At 36.8% G+C, this 19,153-nt stretch overlaps 1 protein-coding gene across 1 annotated transcript in view; it reads left to right on the top strand.

Moving 5' to 3' along the window:
- TBCK (TBC1 domain containing kinase) overlaps positions 1-19,153 on the top strand; it is an 87,745-nt gene that overhangs the window by 49,468 nt on the left and 19,124 nt on the right. The window contains exon 23 of the mRNA XM_056489146.1: positions 11,222-11,388. Coding sequence (XP_056345121.1) covers positions 11,222-11,388 — 167 coding nt within the window. The remainder of the gene's footprint in view (positions 1-11,221; positions 11,389-19,153) is intronic.

Below are 19,153 nucleotides of genomic sequence, written 5' to 3'. Positions count from 1 at the left end.
TTTAGGCTTTGTGTGCACTGAAATGGCTGCCAGTGAAAGCAACTTCCTTTCCAAACTGATTGAGGTATTTTACTGCAGTCTTGAAACTTCATAGAACACTTTAAATATTTATTGTTTTTACAAAACAAAAACCCTACTGCCTAATTTCCAGTGCACTGTATATAACACAATTGGAATTATTTTTTTTAAATAATAGTGATGTGAGGGAAATGAAGGGATGTTGTGTCATCATTGATTACTTGGTTCTGAAAATCCTTTCTAATACTTTTTTCAAATCCTTTCTAATACTTTTTTTGTCTGTAAAGCAAATACAATTGGGTAATTGCTGTTTTTGGCAAAATTTTCCTGTTGGAAATTTTAATTTATTTTTATGTTGTTCAAACAATGTCCTAGCAGATTAGGAAATTTATTTTGAAGATTTTGACAAAATAATTGGCTAATTAAGAATACTGGAAAATCCTTTTGCAATAAATGTCCTAGTTCATTCCTCACAGAGCTGTATGAAAGGGCAAGCAACTGCTAAAACTTAAATAGCATTAGATTGTTTAGGAAATTACTGCCCCAAAGTTCTGGGGTTTTTTAATTTAAATTCTCTTTCATTTATTCTTTCATGTTTTTTGTTTTTTAAGGAGCTCTGTTAAGTACAAATTTTATTCAAACAATATAAATACCAGAGAATATTTAGGAATATTGACACAGACACACAAACCAACTCTGGAATTGTTGCTAGTTTTTTCACTTGTAGTTTTGAGACAGTAAATTTTGTCTTATTCAGGTGATGCAGAGAGAGCAAAGACATTAACATTACCTTTGGCTTTCCTCTAAGTCTGACATGTGGCAGAATGTGTCAGGAAAATGAAAACAATAAGGGTGACACTACTATGTTGGATTCCTGAGGTAGCAGCAGCAGAGACAGGACCCTGCTCTCCAAGCAGCGCTGATTTGTACAGTCTGGATATCCCTTAACCTCATGTATCAGCAGATGTACCCTCAGCAGATCAACCAGGAAGGATTTTCATGCCCTGAGAAACAAATGTATGAGTTTACTTTAAAACATGCAGTGTTGCTTGTAGCTTAATCTTTAGAATCTTGCTGTAAGTTTGTGTGACAATGTCCATTATTCAACTCAAAAATTGTGGTTATTGTAGTTTGACTTGATTACCAAGTTCATTACCTGCTGTACCAGTAGTACAAAGTCTAGGGCAGCTTTTGTTAGGAAGCATCCAGACACATACAGCTCTTTGCAAACAGTTGAAGGATCCTTAGACCAATCCACTCCCACCTGGAATGGGTGCAGTATAGAGCCTGGCAAACAGATCATCCTCCAGTGGTTACTGCCAGTATCAGCCCTGACATACACAGATGAGTTGTGGGCTATGAGAACTGATGAAAAGATGGGGACAAATGTTGTTAGACAATAGGGAAATACCAAGCCTAAGCATGAGATAAAACATACTCAAATAAACCTTTTAGGTTAGTTCAATATGTTCACCTTCTGTAATTTTGGAGCAAGAGGAGGATTCATTCTTTTAATGCTGTGCACCTTAGGAAGGTAGGTGTCTTTTTGCTGACTCCAGGTGCTTCCAAAGGAGAAACCTTCAGCTCATATGGGAAGTTCATAAAGACAGGCTGTAGAAAAGCAATCCAATGCCATGAGGAGCTACAGTAAAATGGTTGAAGTGGAAAGCTTTGTGAGACACAGGCATGTAGCTTTAAGATGCAAGATCTGGTTTTCATCAAACCACAGACATAAATGATTCTCCAGGGAATGGGTTTTCTCTAATGTGGGGGAAATTATTGTGTCCATTGCCATTCTAGTGATGTGCCAAAATACTGAATCCCATGATGGTGGAAGCCATATGAATGCTTAGAAGGATTGCATCCTGCTTATAAATGGACTAAAGAGTAAAAATAATGAAAAATTATCTACTAAGATTGTATGGAGCAGTTTTGAATGATGCATTTTTGTTGACAGCAGCAAAAATAGACACATATCAAAAGGCTCTACTTCAGATATGTTTCTGACCCTGGGTTGCTACCATTTTGCTTTCTGCTGTTTTGCTTCATAAAAATCATTTGTCTGCCCACATCTGTGATCCATATGCTTTTATTGTGTGGGAATTTTGGGTGGTTCAGCATTTAGTTTATATAGATCTGATAAGAGGAAAAAATGACAGTTGGCCACCAAGTCCACACTGAGTTTGTGGGTGTTTAGTGCATGTTCCCATTTGTTTCACCACTCCTCCAAGGAAAATGTAACCTCAGAGATTAAAACACCACCTTTGAAGGGACTTACAGAGGTACAGTGGTTTTTCATATTCCAGTGAGCTTAGGGGGAAAAAAAAAAGATAATACAATGTTTTGATTAGGGTTTGACTTTTTTATCTTACTGTTTAGATTAAGGCTCTGAGGAACAGAAGCCATAACAGCTCTTCTAAAAGGAAACATTTTACCTTCAGTTACAAAATTTTGACATTGCTCTGTTGTCATTCATGGAAGATGGCTCTGTAAAGTATTTTGCTGTGGAGCTAGTGAAGCTGACTTCTTTTTCAAGTAACAGTGTAGCTGAAGAAAAACAGCCCTTTGGTCTCTCTCACGATACACGTGATAATGGTGTTATAACTGTCAAAAAATATTGATTGGAAATATCAAAAGACGTCATAGTTTAAAAGGAAGTCACTTTTCCTAGTTTTCTTTTCTTGAAATATGTAGGTCAGGCTGATATTTATGGAAGAATCTTTTTCTGAGCATGGTGCTCATCTTTGCTATATTAGATGGCTCTTTGGAGATGCACATGTATTTCATGATGCAATTCCTCAAGACTGTTGCCTTTGGGACAGAAGCAGGGAGATTTGTTAGGGCACACCTGCTCATCAAGGTTGTCCTGGTAGGGTCAGACTGCAAGACTGATGTTGTTTTACCTGAAGCTGTGAATTCTTTAATTGTTCACCTTTTTCTACTCATTGTGACACCAAGAAAACCGTTCTAGATTATAAATTCTACCCTCTTGAGGCTAAAGAGAAGTGCTGGACTGGCTGCAGACTAAGGAAAAAATTACTGAAATCCTTTATTGTAGTCTGTAGTTGTCACTGGCAGAAGAAAATCAAAAGTGTATCCTTTAGCAAAGGGCTGTCTGCCACAAGAGATGGTACTTCATAAAAAGGGTGAAAAGTGAGTTCCTCAGTAGAACTTTCCCAGTCCATGTCTGACACACAGCTTATGCCCCCTGTTTCTTGAAATAACCCTGATAGTGCTCTCCATAGTGAAAAGAAAATAGAATAATCTGTCTGTTAGTCACATAGGATTTTGTACATCTTTACACTGGAATAAAATGAAAGTGGAGGTATAAGAAGGTAGACTGTCAAACATAGTAATGTTTGTAGAATTTCTAGGCATGAACTGACAAAATTCAGGCTGTTTTTACCTGAGCTTCATTACTAGATGTAGTGAACTTTTTTTCCTCATTACAAAGGTATCTTGGAAAAATATTCCTTTTTTTTCCCATTAAAACTATAAGCATAGCAACTGATTCAGGATTAGAGTAATGCTTAGAAAGTAATAGTGTCCACTATACTTTTTTCCTTTTAAAATTGTGCAGAACATTGCAAACAGAGCAAGGTGCCTCAGATAGTGTCTGTTTATAATTTTGTTATGCTGAGTATTTTTTTTTACCTGCACAGGTAAATGTTCTGCACAATAATCTTTAGTTCTCTAACTTAACTGAGAAGAATTTTTAAATGATCTACACAGATAATGTAGTATTAAAAATTCTTGTTTGAAATGTACATTAGGAGCACATTTCTATATGATTGTAGATATATTTGGGGAGTGTATATAGTGTAATAGACATACACATTACTTAAATACAGATTGGAGTGGCAGTGTAGGCTGAGAGCTAGAAAAATCTTTCTGTCAAAATAAGGACTTTGAAATGAGGTTAAGTGAACTCTCAGTGCTCTTATACTTTGGGATAGCTGTCAATTCCCCTTGATTTACTTTCACATAATATTTCATTTAAACTCTTGGCTTTATAAAGCTGCATGAGGCATTTGCTTCTCTCTATCCAAATTTCTTCATTCTTAGTGTCCTAAGTGTATACTAGAGTTTAGTAGAAATCAACAGGAAGACCAAAACTAAACATGGAGAACTAGAGCAGGGTTTGTACCTAAAGGTAAGACTTTGTTGATACTGCAAGCTTGGAATAAATTTCAGGACTGCTTTGTTAATATTGAAGGGCAAAACTTGTTCAGGAAGGAGAGGTATCCCAAATGGGAAGAACTCACATTGTATGTGAGCAATGTTGCCTGCATTCTGAAAATGCTGATAAATAGTCTGAGTAACCAGCAAGAGTGTGTCATACGACATCTCTGTCACTTCAAAAATTTAAGAAGTCTAGACAAGCCTCTGTAAGGGATAGGAGGGATAGACTGGACACATTGCATTTGGCTTTAGAGCAAGGCAAGAAGTTGGACAGTCTCTTGCTAGTTCTTCAGTCTTCATGCTAAAAAAAAGCATAGCATCATTCTAAGGACACAAATCATATAAGCAGTCATGTACGCTGATAAACCACAAACTTGTCTACTTTTGATGACAAACTTTTATGTCTTAAATGTACTTTAGTGCTTTCATGTGTAAATTCAAGTGAGGGTGTTAACTTAGCTCTTGCACAGAGTAAGGGAACCTTTTCCCATGGCTTATGAGTATGTTAATTATGCTTCAAGCTTTAAATTACTTAGAAAATGTATACTGACAAGGTTGGACTGCTGTTAGTTATTTAAAGCTAATAGTTTTGCTATGTGAAACACTAACACAGATTTAACTAATGATAAACACTGGAAGTTTTGGATCTCAATAAGTTATCTAATGCAGTGCCAAATGACTAGAGCATTTTTTAGAAATGAAGGCAGTTTTAAGTATGGGTACATAAGCAAGATGGTTTTCCTTCCTGTTTACAGTTGCTGTATTTTTGGGAAATAACATTTCAATCCTGAGTAAGATGTTGCTTGCTCTAGCAGTTTGAGAGTATTATGTGGTTCAGGATACTCATTAGGCAGATCTAAGTACTCTATTTGTGTTTATCTTAACCCAGAATTTTTCCATCTTTGGTATGGGAATGAACAGGCCAGATTAGGAGCTTTCATCCTTTTCTCATGGCAACAGGTACTCCTTTTCAGGATTACCTGCATTTTTGTCTTATTTTAACAGCAGAAAATCTGAGTTACTTCATGTTGTTTTCTTACGAATATCCTGGAGGCTGATGGGAGAGCTAATGCAAAGGTCTTCTACTTATGGCTCTTAAGAGAATCATCACTTTTTTAAGCATTTGGCCTGGTCAGAGTTTCTGACTGTAGAGGTTCTTACAGATTTATACCTGTCACTACAGGGAAATAACTGTAGTAGCTCAATAGCTACCACCCAGAAAGAAACCTATTACAGCACGATCTCTATTTTTGCATGTTGAGTTTCAGTACTTGCGTATTATTTCTGTGAAGCACTAATTTAGGATGAAGAAGGTGAGTTTTACTAATATTTTAAATTCTAAAACTGACTTAACAGATATTTAGAAAATATTATAACAGAAAGAATACAGAAAAGCCACAAAAGAGTTATTTGTTCAAAAATTGATTCTTGTTGGATGCTGTGTTGGTGGCATAAATTCCTCATCTCCATTGCTTTCTCACAAGTTTCTCCTCTGAGCTGATCCCTGCAGTTTTGTAAACTTGTCTTTTTATGCATCTTCTGGTTATTACCTACATATGAAGTAATGTTCATTTTTCTGCTGAGCTGCTTTATTTCTAGTGTGTATTTCTGAAATTTTGCATAGTAGCTTCCCTCTGACTATTTCTGTTATATATTGGAAATTCCTGTGCTTCTGTCATTGGCCAGTGTCCTACCCTGTGTTAGGACTGCTCCAGATGTCTGTAACATTTTGTTAGTTTGTACGAATGTCTGCTGTTCAACTGCACTGGAACACCTCTTAAAAATGTTTAAAAAGCACTTTCTTGTTGGACCTTAGCTACAGTCTTTATGTAATCTATTTCTGTCTCCTTTCTCAATAAGACATAGCATGTGGCATTTGGTGATTGACTTAGAGTAAAACTTTACTCTTTGTACCATCACTTGGTGTTCTGTGTCTTCCCTGCTTGTGTCAGTCCTGACACCATCATGTTTCCATACTGGGAAGGCATTCTTTAGTAAACCTTTCCAGTGGCTGCTGAGTTAGAGCAATTTTTGCAGTCAGAAGTGAGAAAATAATTCATGTTTGCCCTTTATGCAGTCTAATGTCTAAGGAATAATTCATAATGTTTACTGCTGCTTCTCTCTACTGCTGTCCACAAAGAAAAATAAAGTCACACAACCATCCTGCAATGTATGAAATAAATAATGTAAAGAGAATAGTTCTGCATTGACCTTTTCATTTATGATAACCTTACAGTAATAGATACAGAGATGTTGTATAGAAATGTCACTTCTCTTCCTAGATTTGCTCTTTTAAATATGCACACTCAGTGTGTGTTTTTGTATGTCAGCAGGAAAAAGAGTTTATGGCCTTTCACCTCTATTTCTTCTAAGATCAGGAATCAGGAGGTTGAACAGACTGACCTATTTAGTACCAGAGCATTCATAGCACAGAGATTTTCTGGCCTATTTATGTGGCTGTGTGGTGAAAGCTGAGGTTGCCTGGCAGGGTAGTAATAAAGTATTTGTGATGGAGATGTCAAACCAAGCTCATAATTTTGGTCTATTCCCAAAATGCAGAAGCAGTTTATTTTGGCTGAGTTTCTTAACTAGTATCCTGTTACCCAAGGAAAAGGCTCTGGAATTGATTAACTGCACACAAAGACTTGGTCTGTGTAGATTTCCACTAGGAAAGAATAATTTGTCTTACGTTTTTCTCCATTACTTGCCTTCACTTGCTGTGAACAGCATATGCACACCTGGTTTTGCTGTAAAAATAAAAAATTCTGTCTTCTTTTGTCACAAGTGTATTGCATTTAAACTGATGCTTTTTTCAGCATCTGTTTCAAGTGCAATCTACTTCTCTGCTGTATCTATAAAAACAAGCCTTAAACTTACATAGTTTAAAAAGCATCTATGTCAGGCTGAGCCATCCTTTTTAGTTGAGGCTGTAAATAGAGGCAGGCAGCAGCTTGGTAAGAAGTTGTAGTGTGGCATGAAAAAAACAAAAACATCATAGAATAAACAGTAAGTTTAGTTCAGAAAAGGAGCAAAACATTTCAGTAGGCTTAATGTTAGGATGGGGCCATGGAAAAACCAAGATGCTACTGTTAGATCACTTTTCTTTCCCTTCTTTTCTCCTGCCTTTGTCAACTGCTGAATTATTTGCATATTTAGAAATGTCAGAGAAAGCTTTTTGATGCTAAGCAATTAGCTGCTGCTATAGAATTGTTTCCTGTAAGGCTTGATTGCTGCTTGACTGTGAAATTCTTGAGCTCATTTGAGCCAGAATTCCTAAATATAATGTTTGAAAATGAAATTGTGACTTTGGTTCCTAAGAAACTTGAGTTCCAGCTTTGACTTTTTGAAATACAGGCGCTCTGCAATTTTTCAAAAACAGTTTGAATATGTACTAAGTTTTGAAATTATAGCTTATTTTTATAGTATTTTTATTATATTTTAAGTCAGGCTTACATTTTTTCACACTTCATGTTCATTGACACCATGTTATTCAGCATGTTTTCTTTACAGATTTTTCAATGAAATAATTTCTCTTAATAAAAACAGAAGGCACATCATTTTTAAACTACAACATACCCCAGTGGTGGGATCTTGGAGAGCACCAAGATGTTTCATGTACATCTCCATGAGTGAGCATGCCCTCTTCACCATTCTAAATGTTACTTTCACTTGTTGCTCACCCCTGGAGATTTGTGCAGACCCTGCTCGCAGAATAATGTTCTTCTAAGCTGTGTGCTCATGTCAAGTCCTGTGGCATTCTGCTGAGGTAGTGTCTGTTCATTTGTTCATAGTCCTGTTCAAGAGTCTAGGTTCTGATTTGATATATTTGTGCTTCTGACACATCAGTGCTATGTTTCTAATAGTGTGGAAGCTCTAATATTTTCTGGCTTGTAATGCAGTGACTTGGAAGCAGAAAGAGTGCAGGCAGGATTAATACTGTGAAAATGCAAAGTCCTGGGGAGATAACAAAAAATGGACATTTCACCAGAGACTGACTCATTTGTCATATATTTGAAAGGGCATGGGAAGAAATTGGGATTGAAGTAGCACAGCAGACCCTTACTTATTAGCCAAAAAGAGGAGAAAAGATCTTATCCAGCAAGGGTGCACGAGATTGCATTGTATTTTAGTTACTGACAGGAAGTGATTTTTCTTAAGCTGAAATTGCAAACAAATGATGAAGAAGGGCTTGTAGGTTGCTCAAGTGTGAAGCCTGGTCATGCAGTGTGACTAATGAATATTCTGTAAATATTTATACCAGTTTAATGTAGTCTTAAACTCCAGTATCCTGGAAGTAATTGTTTTTTTGAAAAGAATGTAAGTAAATTCTTTGACTAAATTTTTTCACCACCCATCTTGTCTCCCTTGTGGATACTAGATGTTGACTGTTCCCATATTATATGCATGCACATGCCTATAGTTTGCACATTGTTGGGAGGCATTTTGTGGTTGTGGAGCTTTTTTATTGTTACTTGTGGAAACCACAATTGCCTTGTTGTAGTTTTTATTTTGCATTATTGAGAAGCAGATCAATTAATCGACTGACTGTAAATTTGTTTTAGGCTTTTAATTGACAGCCTGTAAATTTGTTACAGGCTTCTGATGGTTTCCCCCAAAATAATTAAAAATTCTCTCTTGTTCTGTGGAGTTTCATTTTCAGCCATGCCCACTGTCTTCCTGAAATGCTGCTTAGAGGAAATGAGAAACCAAGCATTCCAAAATCACAGAACAACAGGCAACATTTTTACTTACACCCTTATGTGTGAGAACTGGTTATGTTTTTTGCAAACATGCACAAAGTTGGAAGGGATCACAAGGATCATTGAGTCCATCTCCTGGCCCTGCATAGGATATCCCAAGAGTCACACCATGTGCCTGAGAGCATTGTCCAAATACTTCTTGAACTCTGTCAACTTTGGTGCTGTGTCCATTCCCCTGGGAAGCCTGTTCCAGTGCCCAAGCCTATTTTCCAGTTCTCTGAAATGTATTTCTTTTGGAATTACAGAGCTTGTTTCTAGGAAAATATTTTGACCTGTTTCAGTGTTTAACACTGTCAGTCTTGATTTCTGCTTTCAGCTTTTTCATAGCTTTACTGCAGTGTTCCTATTCCATCCCCCAGTTCTAAGTTTTCAATTTCAGATATATGTTGGTTATTATGCCCTCTCACAGCCAAATGCTTCTCATGCTATTAATTAGTTGTTCAGATTTTTTTTTTTACTAGCTAAATTCTACATTCATATAATTTATTATAGAAGTACTACTAATGTTTCCTTAGCTAAGAATCTCAGGAAATGGGGCTTATAACTCAATTACAGCAGTCTCTTTACAAAAAAAAAAAAAAAAAAAAAAAAGAAGTGAAAGGCATCTCATCTCTTTACCTGGATTTAGAAATTGTGTGAAATTGTCCAGTTGTATGGTTTTTCCTTGGGAATAATGCTGAATACCAGCCTTCTATTGCAGTATAGTGGAAATGAAGAATTGTTAGCTACTGTTGAGACATCACGTGGTCCATTTATCTTCAACACCTGTTATTCCAAGCAGCTAGGAAAATTGTCAAGGAAAATCGTGATTTATTTTCACACATCCACAAAAAGGTTTTTAGAGCTAGATTTAAAATTGTGCAAGCCACAGCTTTACTGTCAGACTTTTCAGAATTTAAGAAGCAAGATAACACATACGCACGTTGTCATCGATGGAATTAAAGTGTCTGCTGCAGATTGTGTCCTGCCTGAATACAGACAGCTTTTTCAATGGGAGAGTAATAGATCACATCTTCCAGATATTAAACAGTCAATAATCTCATCCAACTAGATTATTCTGCCCCAAGCTTCAATTTCAGCTGCTTTTGCTCACCACCCTGCTAATGACTGAGGTTGCTGGAGTAGCTCCCAGATTGATGGCAAGGCATCAAATCTGCTGATAGCAATGAGTGATTGATGGCAGTGCATCAAATCTGTTTTGAGATACACAGATAAAGCTCTTCATATAAGCTGATGTTTTAATCTAAATTTTGACTGTTGTAATGAATCATGCAAGATCTTGAGACAGACACAAGAAGTGTCGATATTTCTGCTGTTTGTCTGTCGCACTAAACCAGTTTTGTTGTTAAATGCAAGCTAGGATCATTTTATCTCTTCATGAGACCACATACAGGAGGTGCAAAACTAGCTAGTCCTTTTATGGTGGTAAAAGAGTAAATGGCTTTTATGTTGTGTCTTGTTAGAAGATGAATACATGTTGCAAAAGATGTATTTCCAATAGGTTTACTTTTTTGCTTTTACATATGTATTTCATTGTACTTTTTAATTGACCACATCTTATTTTAGAATGCTTCTCATTTGATAGGTGTCAGCCTCCCTTTCAAGTTGAGTTATTATCACAATGGCACTTCACTCTTTCAGCCAGGATGTTTCTCTGGAAGTGTCTGGTTGGACTTCAAACTGTATTGTTTGTTTGTTAGTTTAAAAATTCTCTAAAATCTCTAAAAAAATCCATTATGTTTCCCATCAAGCAAAAATTAATGTTGAAAACTCCTATTTTCCAGGAAACAGATAACATGTATGTTTGTCAAAATGGCAGATCATGCAAAATTCAATAGCTAAAAGCTTTCAGTCTGAGTGTTAGTAGGATTTGACTGACAAATAAAGACAGTTGATCCAAAAAATCCTGATGTCTGTACACTATATGAAATCTACTTTTGATGAACTGTACAAATTTACATAGAGTAGGTTTCTGAAGACTTTACATGCCTTATGATGAGAGGTTTCAGTTATTGTCCTGACTTTGCATTGGTTAAGGCTCTGATACACTTCCCTTAAACGGATCAAATTAATTCTTAAAATGTCTTTAGTAGTTTTTTAATTAAAAAAAAAACTCTTGGATGCTTTTCTTTTTGAAGGGGAAAACGTTTGAGCACGGGACAGAGAGAGGGACAAGGATATAGATGGGTATATGTTATTTAGCAATGTCACGGCTGGGTTAGTTGGCTTTGCCGTTGCATTGCTGTTTATCAATCTTGCAGAGATCGATATCGAGCGCTGCGTTCGCGAGTCCATCAGCCTGTTCCGCTGGAGCCCGAAGAGCGCCACGTACCGGCAGTACGCGCAGCCGCCCCGCCCGGACAGCAGCGGCGCCCGGAGCCCCCTGTCCTGCCTGTCCGACTACCAGGAGGCTCCTCGGGGAGACCTGGTAAGCGCCCTGCGAGCTGCAGCGGGCACACTTGCTCAGATTATTCACATATGATGCTGCTCCTGTCTCTCCCAGCTCCTGCTGCTTCAGTTCTCTTACAGCAGCCACCCATGTCCGCAGCTTGCCTGCAGAGCTGCAAACAGGCTTTATCATGGGATAAAAGCTGTGAAAAAGAACAGTGTGCCAGTGAGAAATAGGTGATTGCAAAGTGATGCAGGTGGCTCTGGCTGCTTTTTCCATCTTGGCATATCAGGTAAAGCATATGCCACAAGTTACTCTTAGAGTTTAGTAGGTGAGTTATGCCTGTGTTTATCTTGGCAAAGCGTGACTAATAACTAAAAGAATGTCTGCATTAAATAGATACCCAGATTAGCAAAAAGATTTTTCTCTTCCCTAGTAGAATCTAATGGCTGTTTTTCTTTGCACTGTCTGAATACTGGTGATTTAAAATTATTCCTTTCCTTCCTCTCAATAGTATAAATCTAGTTAGCCTCTTAAAAATTCAGATTTATTTTGTTGGAGTTTTTTTCTTTTCCACTTTCTGCTACAATCATTTCATTCATGAGCACATTCCAATAATATGGGAAGTATATATAGACTTGCTCTATCTATTTGGTGAATTGCATTAGGTTTTAGTCTTTCCATTTGTTTTTCCTAACTGCTAGGAAACTAAAACGTGTTGTCACTCAAGTGAATCTTTACTTTTTAATCCTTAAACTGGAGCTCGATATTCAGTCATTTTCTTGTTTTGTACTTTAGTTTTTCATTTTATTTCTGTTGTAATTTCTGGAAGCCTTAGCTACAAATCCAGGACTGCAAGTGCAGACATGCAAATGAAGAACAAAAGGAAACTTGAAAGATCCTACAGGATTTAAGAAACAGTGGATCTAGAAAAGCAATGGGGAAGAAAAAATGAAATTATAGGGAAATGATGATTGTTGTCATCCAGGAATTGTAGCCAGTACAATTGCTGCTGTGCTGCTCTGGAGATACATAGAGAGGTTTTCTGAAGGAGCCAAAGGCTGCACTTTCATAGAGTAATTCAGGAAGGACCTCCTAAGGTCATCTGGTAGGAATTCCTGCTGAAAACATGTCCAGCGTATTCAGATGGGGTTGCTCAGGGCTTTGATCTGTCAAGTCAAGAAAACTTCCAAGGAATGTATTATGTGTAAAAGCAAGAGTCAAAGCACTTGGATATAGCAAAGAGGGAGACAGGAGAAAGCAGCCCTGGTCTACCAAACTAATAAATAGTAAAAGATTTGTATTTGTAACAGAGGGAAAAAACCTTACTTCAGATCAAGCAAGGTTCTTCCAGTATTCTTCTGTTTCCTGAGAAATGTTTTGAGTGGTTTTTTTCCTGATAGTGTTTTTATTTTCATACCAGAAGTTGTGTTTATTTATAAAGGTGGTAATAAGGCTCATCCATCCCACAAGTTCCAAGAAATTAAGCAAATGGTTTTGATATGTTAAAGAGAAGATAAATACTAGAACTTCTATTGCCTTCTCTTTCATTTCTAGTTCTGCCTGCCTAACAGCAAAGACCTCTTCATTTACTGCAGTGCAGCTGAAGGCTTAACATCTTTTGAAGCACAAGTATATTGGATCTTTTGGTTACTCCTGTATTTTGGTTTTTTAGCTCATCATGTGAAAGAGAGCTGGATAAATTCCGGTATCTATACAGAAATGTGTAAGCAAAGAAGAAACTAATCTCTTGGACACAAAAAAAGACTATTCAGATCTTAAATTATAGTCTGTAAATGTTGTTTGCTCTCATGTGCTGTATTTTTGTGTGTCAGGTTTGAGACGGATATAAGTCAAGTATGTTATGATTTAGTCAGGAGCCATAATTCAGACTTGGAAAATCCTGTGTAACGTGAATCCATAATGAGCTACCTCTCACTTGTGACCAATTCTCTACTTTTGGATGTTTTTCTTCATAAAATAAAAAATAAATTGAAATTATTGATGAAATACTGTTTACACACAGAGGTGGTGTGGTTTGTTTGTTTGTTTGTTTTTTTAACCTTAATCCTGGAATTATCTATATCTTTCTTTAAACATGTCCTCTACTGGTGTTTGCTGCCATGGGGAAACTTTTTATCTACTTGAAAGGGTTGAAATCTAAGTTCAATCTTTAGTACACACAGTACCCTTCAATGGATTTTGTAAAACACCATTGTGTCCTTGCTCTGCAGTTTAACTCTTAAAAAATAACTTTGCTGTTTCCTTACCTATGTAGTTGGTCATTTTTTGGATAAGTACTTTATATTTCTATCTCCAGTCTTATATTTGTTGGTCACCTCTCTATTTGAAAATGGATAGGGTACAAAACAATTCTTTGTGAAAAAAGTTGGAGGTTTGCTTCTGAAGGTAATTTATGACTTCTTGAAGTATTAAATGTTTAGAGTTTTTAATTGTAAACACCAGATGTGTCTTACTTCTATATTTGTATTTTCTTTCTATGCTGCCTCAGTTTGTTTCTTAAGTGCTTTGTATTGGCTAGTGAAATATTTGTGCGTATCTGCATGTTGCTGTGCTTTGGTTAATAACAGCAGGATAAGTATTTCCCCTCTGGGTGTGCATTTTTCTCCCTAAATCAGCAGTCACTGAAACAAAACTGCTTTTTATCACTAGCATTGCTTAGTTTTTATTTTAGTGACATCTATTTTCAACTTCATAAATAGGCTTGGGTGCTCTGTTTTTTCCTCCTGGACTTGTGTGTTGCTTAATCTTTTACTCTGTCAGCCAGTAAGCATATTTCTACTGAGATAAAATCTCAAGGAGGAAATAGTTTCAGAGAGAATGAATGTGCATCTTAAGTGGGTTTGCATTGTTTATTTTGAGAAAGATAAAACGTCAAAAGTAACAACAGCAAAAGCCTTTTAAATTCCGTACTGAATTTACACTACAGTCTACTCAGTTTTGTGTCTGTAACTTTTCTTTACCAGTATATGGTTGATTTTTTTTTTTTTTTTTTTTTTCCTTACTCTTCCTGAAACTTGGTTTCATACCCTGGAAATTCCTGAAGCATTTTTCCTGAATGTCCAGGAGTCACAGAGACAAATAATACTGTAATACAACAATTGTCTGCTGTATCTGTGTCTTTGTTACTATATGTATATATAGACATACACTTTCTCTAGCTACCTCCATAATTCTATATAGAAAGGAGAAAATGTTGCAGCTTCTCTATCAATATCTGCTCAGATGTGGCAGGTGAACTCACAGAGGTCCAGAGACTGATCCAATTACAGCTTTGCCTTGTTCTTCTACTCCCAGTTCTCTTTCCAAGAGTGGGAGTTCCTGAGTGATGTTGAGGAATGAAAGCATTCAACTGGAGAAAAGTCTACCAGATGATTTGATCCTTGCACTGATTTAAATGCCAACAGTCCAGTTCAGCTTTTTGTTTTTGATGAAGTAGTAGAGATACCTAAGGAGCAACATGACTTAATGGCTTGATCAAACAGCGAAAATATGAAAAACATGTTTTTATCAGAAATAGCATGAGGAAAGTTTCCTAATGATAACTTTCCTTTTTAAATAATTAAGGATAGCTTGTGTGATAGACTTCCTACAGATGGGGTCATATAACAGCACTCAGTTGCTTTTGCGTTCCTGTGTGCACCTAGGAAGTATTTGTCCATATAAAATATATTTCCTAGGTTTATATTAAGCTGTTCAATAACTGGTGTGTAAATCCATGTATTCTTCAGAAAGAAGCATGGTCAGTAGTGTATATCAACACTTCTGTTTCAGTGTAAAAGCTAAGAAATATTTGTGTGATGCTCATGCTGTTCATAATGGCTGTTACTTATATTCTGCCTAAAGGGTCCTCTGACTGCCTTGACCCATTTCAGCTTACTTTTCTGTTTTTGTATAGATCTTGGTTTTGTTCCTCTTCCATTGTTCTTACACTTAATAGGAAGCTCTTACTTAAATTTGTCTTTAGCTCAAATTGTGTAAAGCATTAACTGATCAGGATCTCAGTTAATGCTTCTAATTTATTTTATATTTGCCTTTGATGCTTTAGTTTTCTGGCTGTAGCTGCCAACAGCCTGAGTGAGAAGCTGAGGTTTTCTGTCATTTTTTTAGATGAGTTGGTTAAAATGCACTTTTTATGTCACTCTCTTGTGAGTGAATAAACAAATCTCTGTTTAATTAGGCATGTCATAAGCCCGTCACATTCTGGCAAATACTTTAGGAATTGTTGCAAACGTTCTCTTTTTATTGGTTAGCTTTTCAAAATTTTTTTGATACTCATAAGCCAGGCAGCCAGCTACCAGGAAGGGGGGTTGGAAGGTAGGGAAACCTCTATTTCCAGATTAAATTATTTAAAGGAAGCCTTATTTAGCACCTTGTCTACTCTGACTGGTTTTGAAAATCTATATTTATTTTCTATAGTTTTAGGACTTTTTATGGTAGAAGATGAGGTATTAAATTACCAGAGTGGATAGAATACAAAATATAAGGCTCAGGAAATAATTAATGTTAAATGTTAATTTAAAAGTTTCTAATGAATGTTGTGGGTGTTTTTAAGTTGTAATAAAAATTGCAATTATTTAAATTGAATGTAAACTCATTGAAACACATGTACTGCTTAGTTCAGACAGAATTTAAGGAGCATATTTGTAATGTTTGTGATGATCTAAATACTATTTATATGAGACTGTAATAGTTTGTGAGACACTGACTCTAGATCATATTTAAGGACTGTAAGCTTGTTTTGCACACTCTTGCTTTTTGGGTCTCCCTGGGGTGTGCTCATCTGCTTTGAATTTAAATGGGGCAGTTGGAGCAGACAGAGCACTCTCTGCTGCAGCCTTAGGCTCAGGTTCTGGATTCACTGATTGTCCACTAGTCCTTCCTCACAAGCCTTTGTGGTTATACCCACTTTGAAGTTGAGATCTGGGTGTATTTGACCTTTTAGACCTCCCACAATTGGGATTCCGTGACTGATTAACAAATGTGCAGAGGGGGAAAGGGTAATTGTACCAGTAAAATTAATTATTAAAAAAAAATCTAGCTGGTTCATTCTCTCTGCATCTTGTAAGAATGTTCTTTTTATTTTTTTTCCCCAAATTGGAAATTGTTTTAAAATCAGATTCTAGGAGAATATTAGGAAATAATTACACACCTCCATGTTTTAGTAATTTTTCAGGCTCTAGTGGTCCTGATTTGCAGTCTGGTTGGCTGACTGAAGACACAGTTGTTATTTTGTTTATTTTCATGTATTTTGTGATTGACTCAGTTTCTCTTTGTGAGGGAGAGCTATAGTGGAAATAAGTCTTTTTGGCAACCAGAGCCAAACTAAAGTTTCCTTATTGACAGTTTTATTTCATACCTTGTTAAACAATCCATATTTTATTAAAAAAATAGTGGCCTGCATCTAAAAAAGGGAAAATGAAAGAGCAGTGCAGTGTTAATGTAAACTTACTTTAGGAGAGAAGTAACAGTCAGAATAACCCACTGAGTATGTTAAAATATGCTTTAGGACCACCTCAGATCTAAATAGCTTAATGCTTCATTCAGCTTCTGATAAGCACAGTTAGATACTGCAGTCAGGAATTACCCACTTGGTGTTACTTTCTATTTGTGTGCTTGTAGCATTAGAAGCAATGGAGTTTGGGAGAAATTTTTGAAGTCAAGTTTTGGAGGAGAAGTAGACTGGAGGATCTTAATGGCTTGTCTCTCACACAAACATGCCCAGGTACACAGCTTTAGCTACATCCTGCCAGTCACAGCACCTCTAGTTCCAGCTTGCAGCAGCTCCTGTGTGTGCCATTCACTGCTGCTGTGAAAGTTAGGTCTTAGAGCACTGTGCTGTGTAACTGTGTTATTAACACAGTTTTCATGATGTGGAGAGGGGATGTATTATGTCAGCCTAAGGTGCTTTCTCCTTCTACTCCTCAGTCTTCTGTCCTACCGTATTTGTTTTCTCAGTATAAGTCTCTATAGGAGCCTGCCTTAGGCTAGTCTTGAATTTAGGATTCCTCACATTCCTTAGTGCACCTCAGGCCAAGCTAGGTGCTGTATATTTTCTCCATTGAGTCAGAATGCAGTGTCATCATGATCTAACTTTATTAGGAAAGTGCACTTGGAGGATAGAGAACTTTCTGGATGTAGCTCTCTTGCCTGGTGCTGTCACTGTCTTCTTGCAGATCATAGCCTTGTACAAATTGTCTGGTGGCCTGTGTGATGTTGTCAACACCATCTTAATCTACTAGTAAAAGCATTACAGGTCTGTATATGTATTTTCTCTTCTGACATTATTAGGAGTGGAAAATCTGATTATCAAATGTGTGTGACAGCATCCAAAGAAGGAATCCATACAGATTTTAAAGTTGAGCCTGGACCAAACTTTAGTCATGGAGCCCATCCTGCAAATATGAATGAATATATTTTAGGCTTATGGGAATAAATGTTTCTGTTGATGATTTTCAAAAAGCTCAGCAAAGCTTGGGCACAGGTCTCCAGAATGGGTGGAATGGTGCAGAAATCCAAGATTTATATGAAAAGCACATACAGCTTAGAGGGTAATTGTCTGGCTGACCATATTCTCAAAACTTTTGTCAATTACTCAAATTCAGTACTCATCTTAATAGTCACCAGATAAGGGAAAACCTGAATAGCATGTTTTGACAGGCTTCACAGTGGTAAATGACTTAAAATGTCCTAGAGCAGTTCTGCTATTGTTAATGCCAGTTCAGAAAACAGGAATGTGAATAAATGGCAACTACAGATGAAAGAAGGTAGATTGTCTAAATCCAAGGTCTTTGACCAAGTGAGATATGTGATCACGTTATGAAGGAAATTCCTCTAGCTGTTGCAGTTTGTGTTATGTGTTATTAAATTCTGATTGTTGTTTGGTTGTTTTTTTTAAGAGGGCAGAGTAATCTCTAAGGATTCTCTAATAATTTTTCTCAAAGGAATACAATTTCTTGTCAAGGACAGAGGATCTATCAAGAGGGAAAAAAAGAGGTGCTGATGGAAAGCATTCAAGGCTGGCAAGATCATTCTTGCTTTTACTTCAAGTTTTATTGCACATTAAGCTATCCTATGAGTATTTTCAGGCACGACTGGGTTATGCTTCAGCTTTGTGTTTTGAAATGGTTTCATGCAATGATGGGCAGCTTTTACCTTTTTTTAATCATATCAGGAGCAATAACTGAGTTTGCAGCATGTCTGCCATGCTGCATGCAGGGGAATATTGTGTCTTTCAACCCTGCTGACTCAGTTTATTCACTCAGTTATGTTATTCCATTGAGAGAGGTTTCCTTAATAATGAGCTGCTTTGGCAAGCAGAGCTCACTTCTGTTTTTTGTAGCCATCCTACAAAGTTGTGTGCAGATGTTTGGAGGATGTTTATGATTGACATTTGGCTTGAAGTTGCTTTTTGCACTTCCCAAGATGTGAGTTCTGAAGTAGGGGGCTTTGTGGGAGAGTCAGGATGGTATAGGGGGTGGAAGAGTACAGCTTGCAAAATGAAAATGGAGCAAACTTGACTAGGAAGTAGAGAGAGAAAGGGAGCATAGGGAAGGTAGACACCAGTGTCTTGACTAGGAAATCTGAGAAGCAGAGTATGATGGCTACAGAAGAGTGAATCTAAGTGTAAGAATCAGTTTGCTGGAGAGGTTGTGTAGAGAACACTGGCACTCAGACGTTGAAGAATTGTAGAAAAGAGTTCTTAAAATCTGAAATTTTGGCTCTTTCCTCCTTTATAAACAGTTCACAATTTAACATCACGAAACATTGAAGCCTTTTTGTA

The sequence above is a fragment of the Oenanthe melanoleuca genome, chromosome 4 (assembly GCF_029582105.1).
Source record: "Oenanthe melanoleuca isolate GR-GAL-2019-014 chromosome 4, OMel1.0, whole genome shotgun sequence".
Lineage (NCBI taxonomy): Eukaryota > Metazoa > Chordata > Aves > Passeriformes > Muscicapidae > Oenanthe > Oenanthe melanoleuca.
Note: the sequence above shows the minus strand (reverse complement) of the source record. Positions and strands in the feature narration are given on the sequence as shown.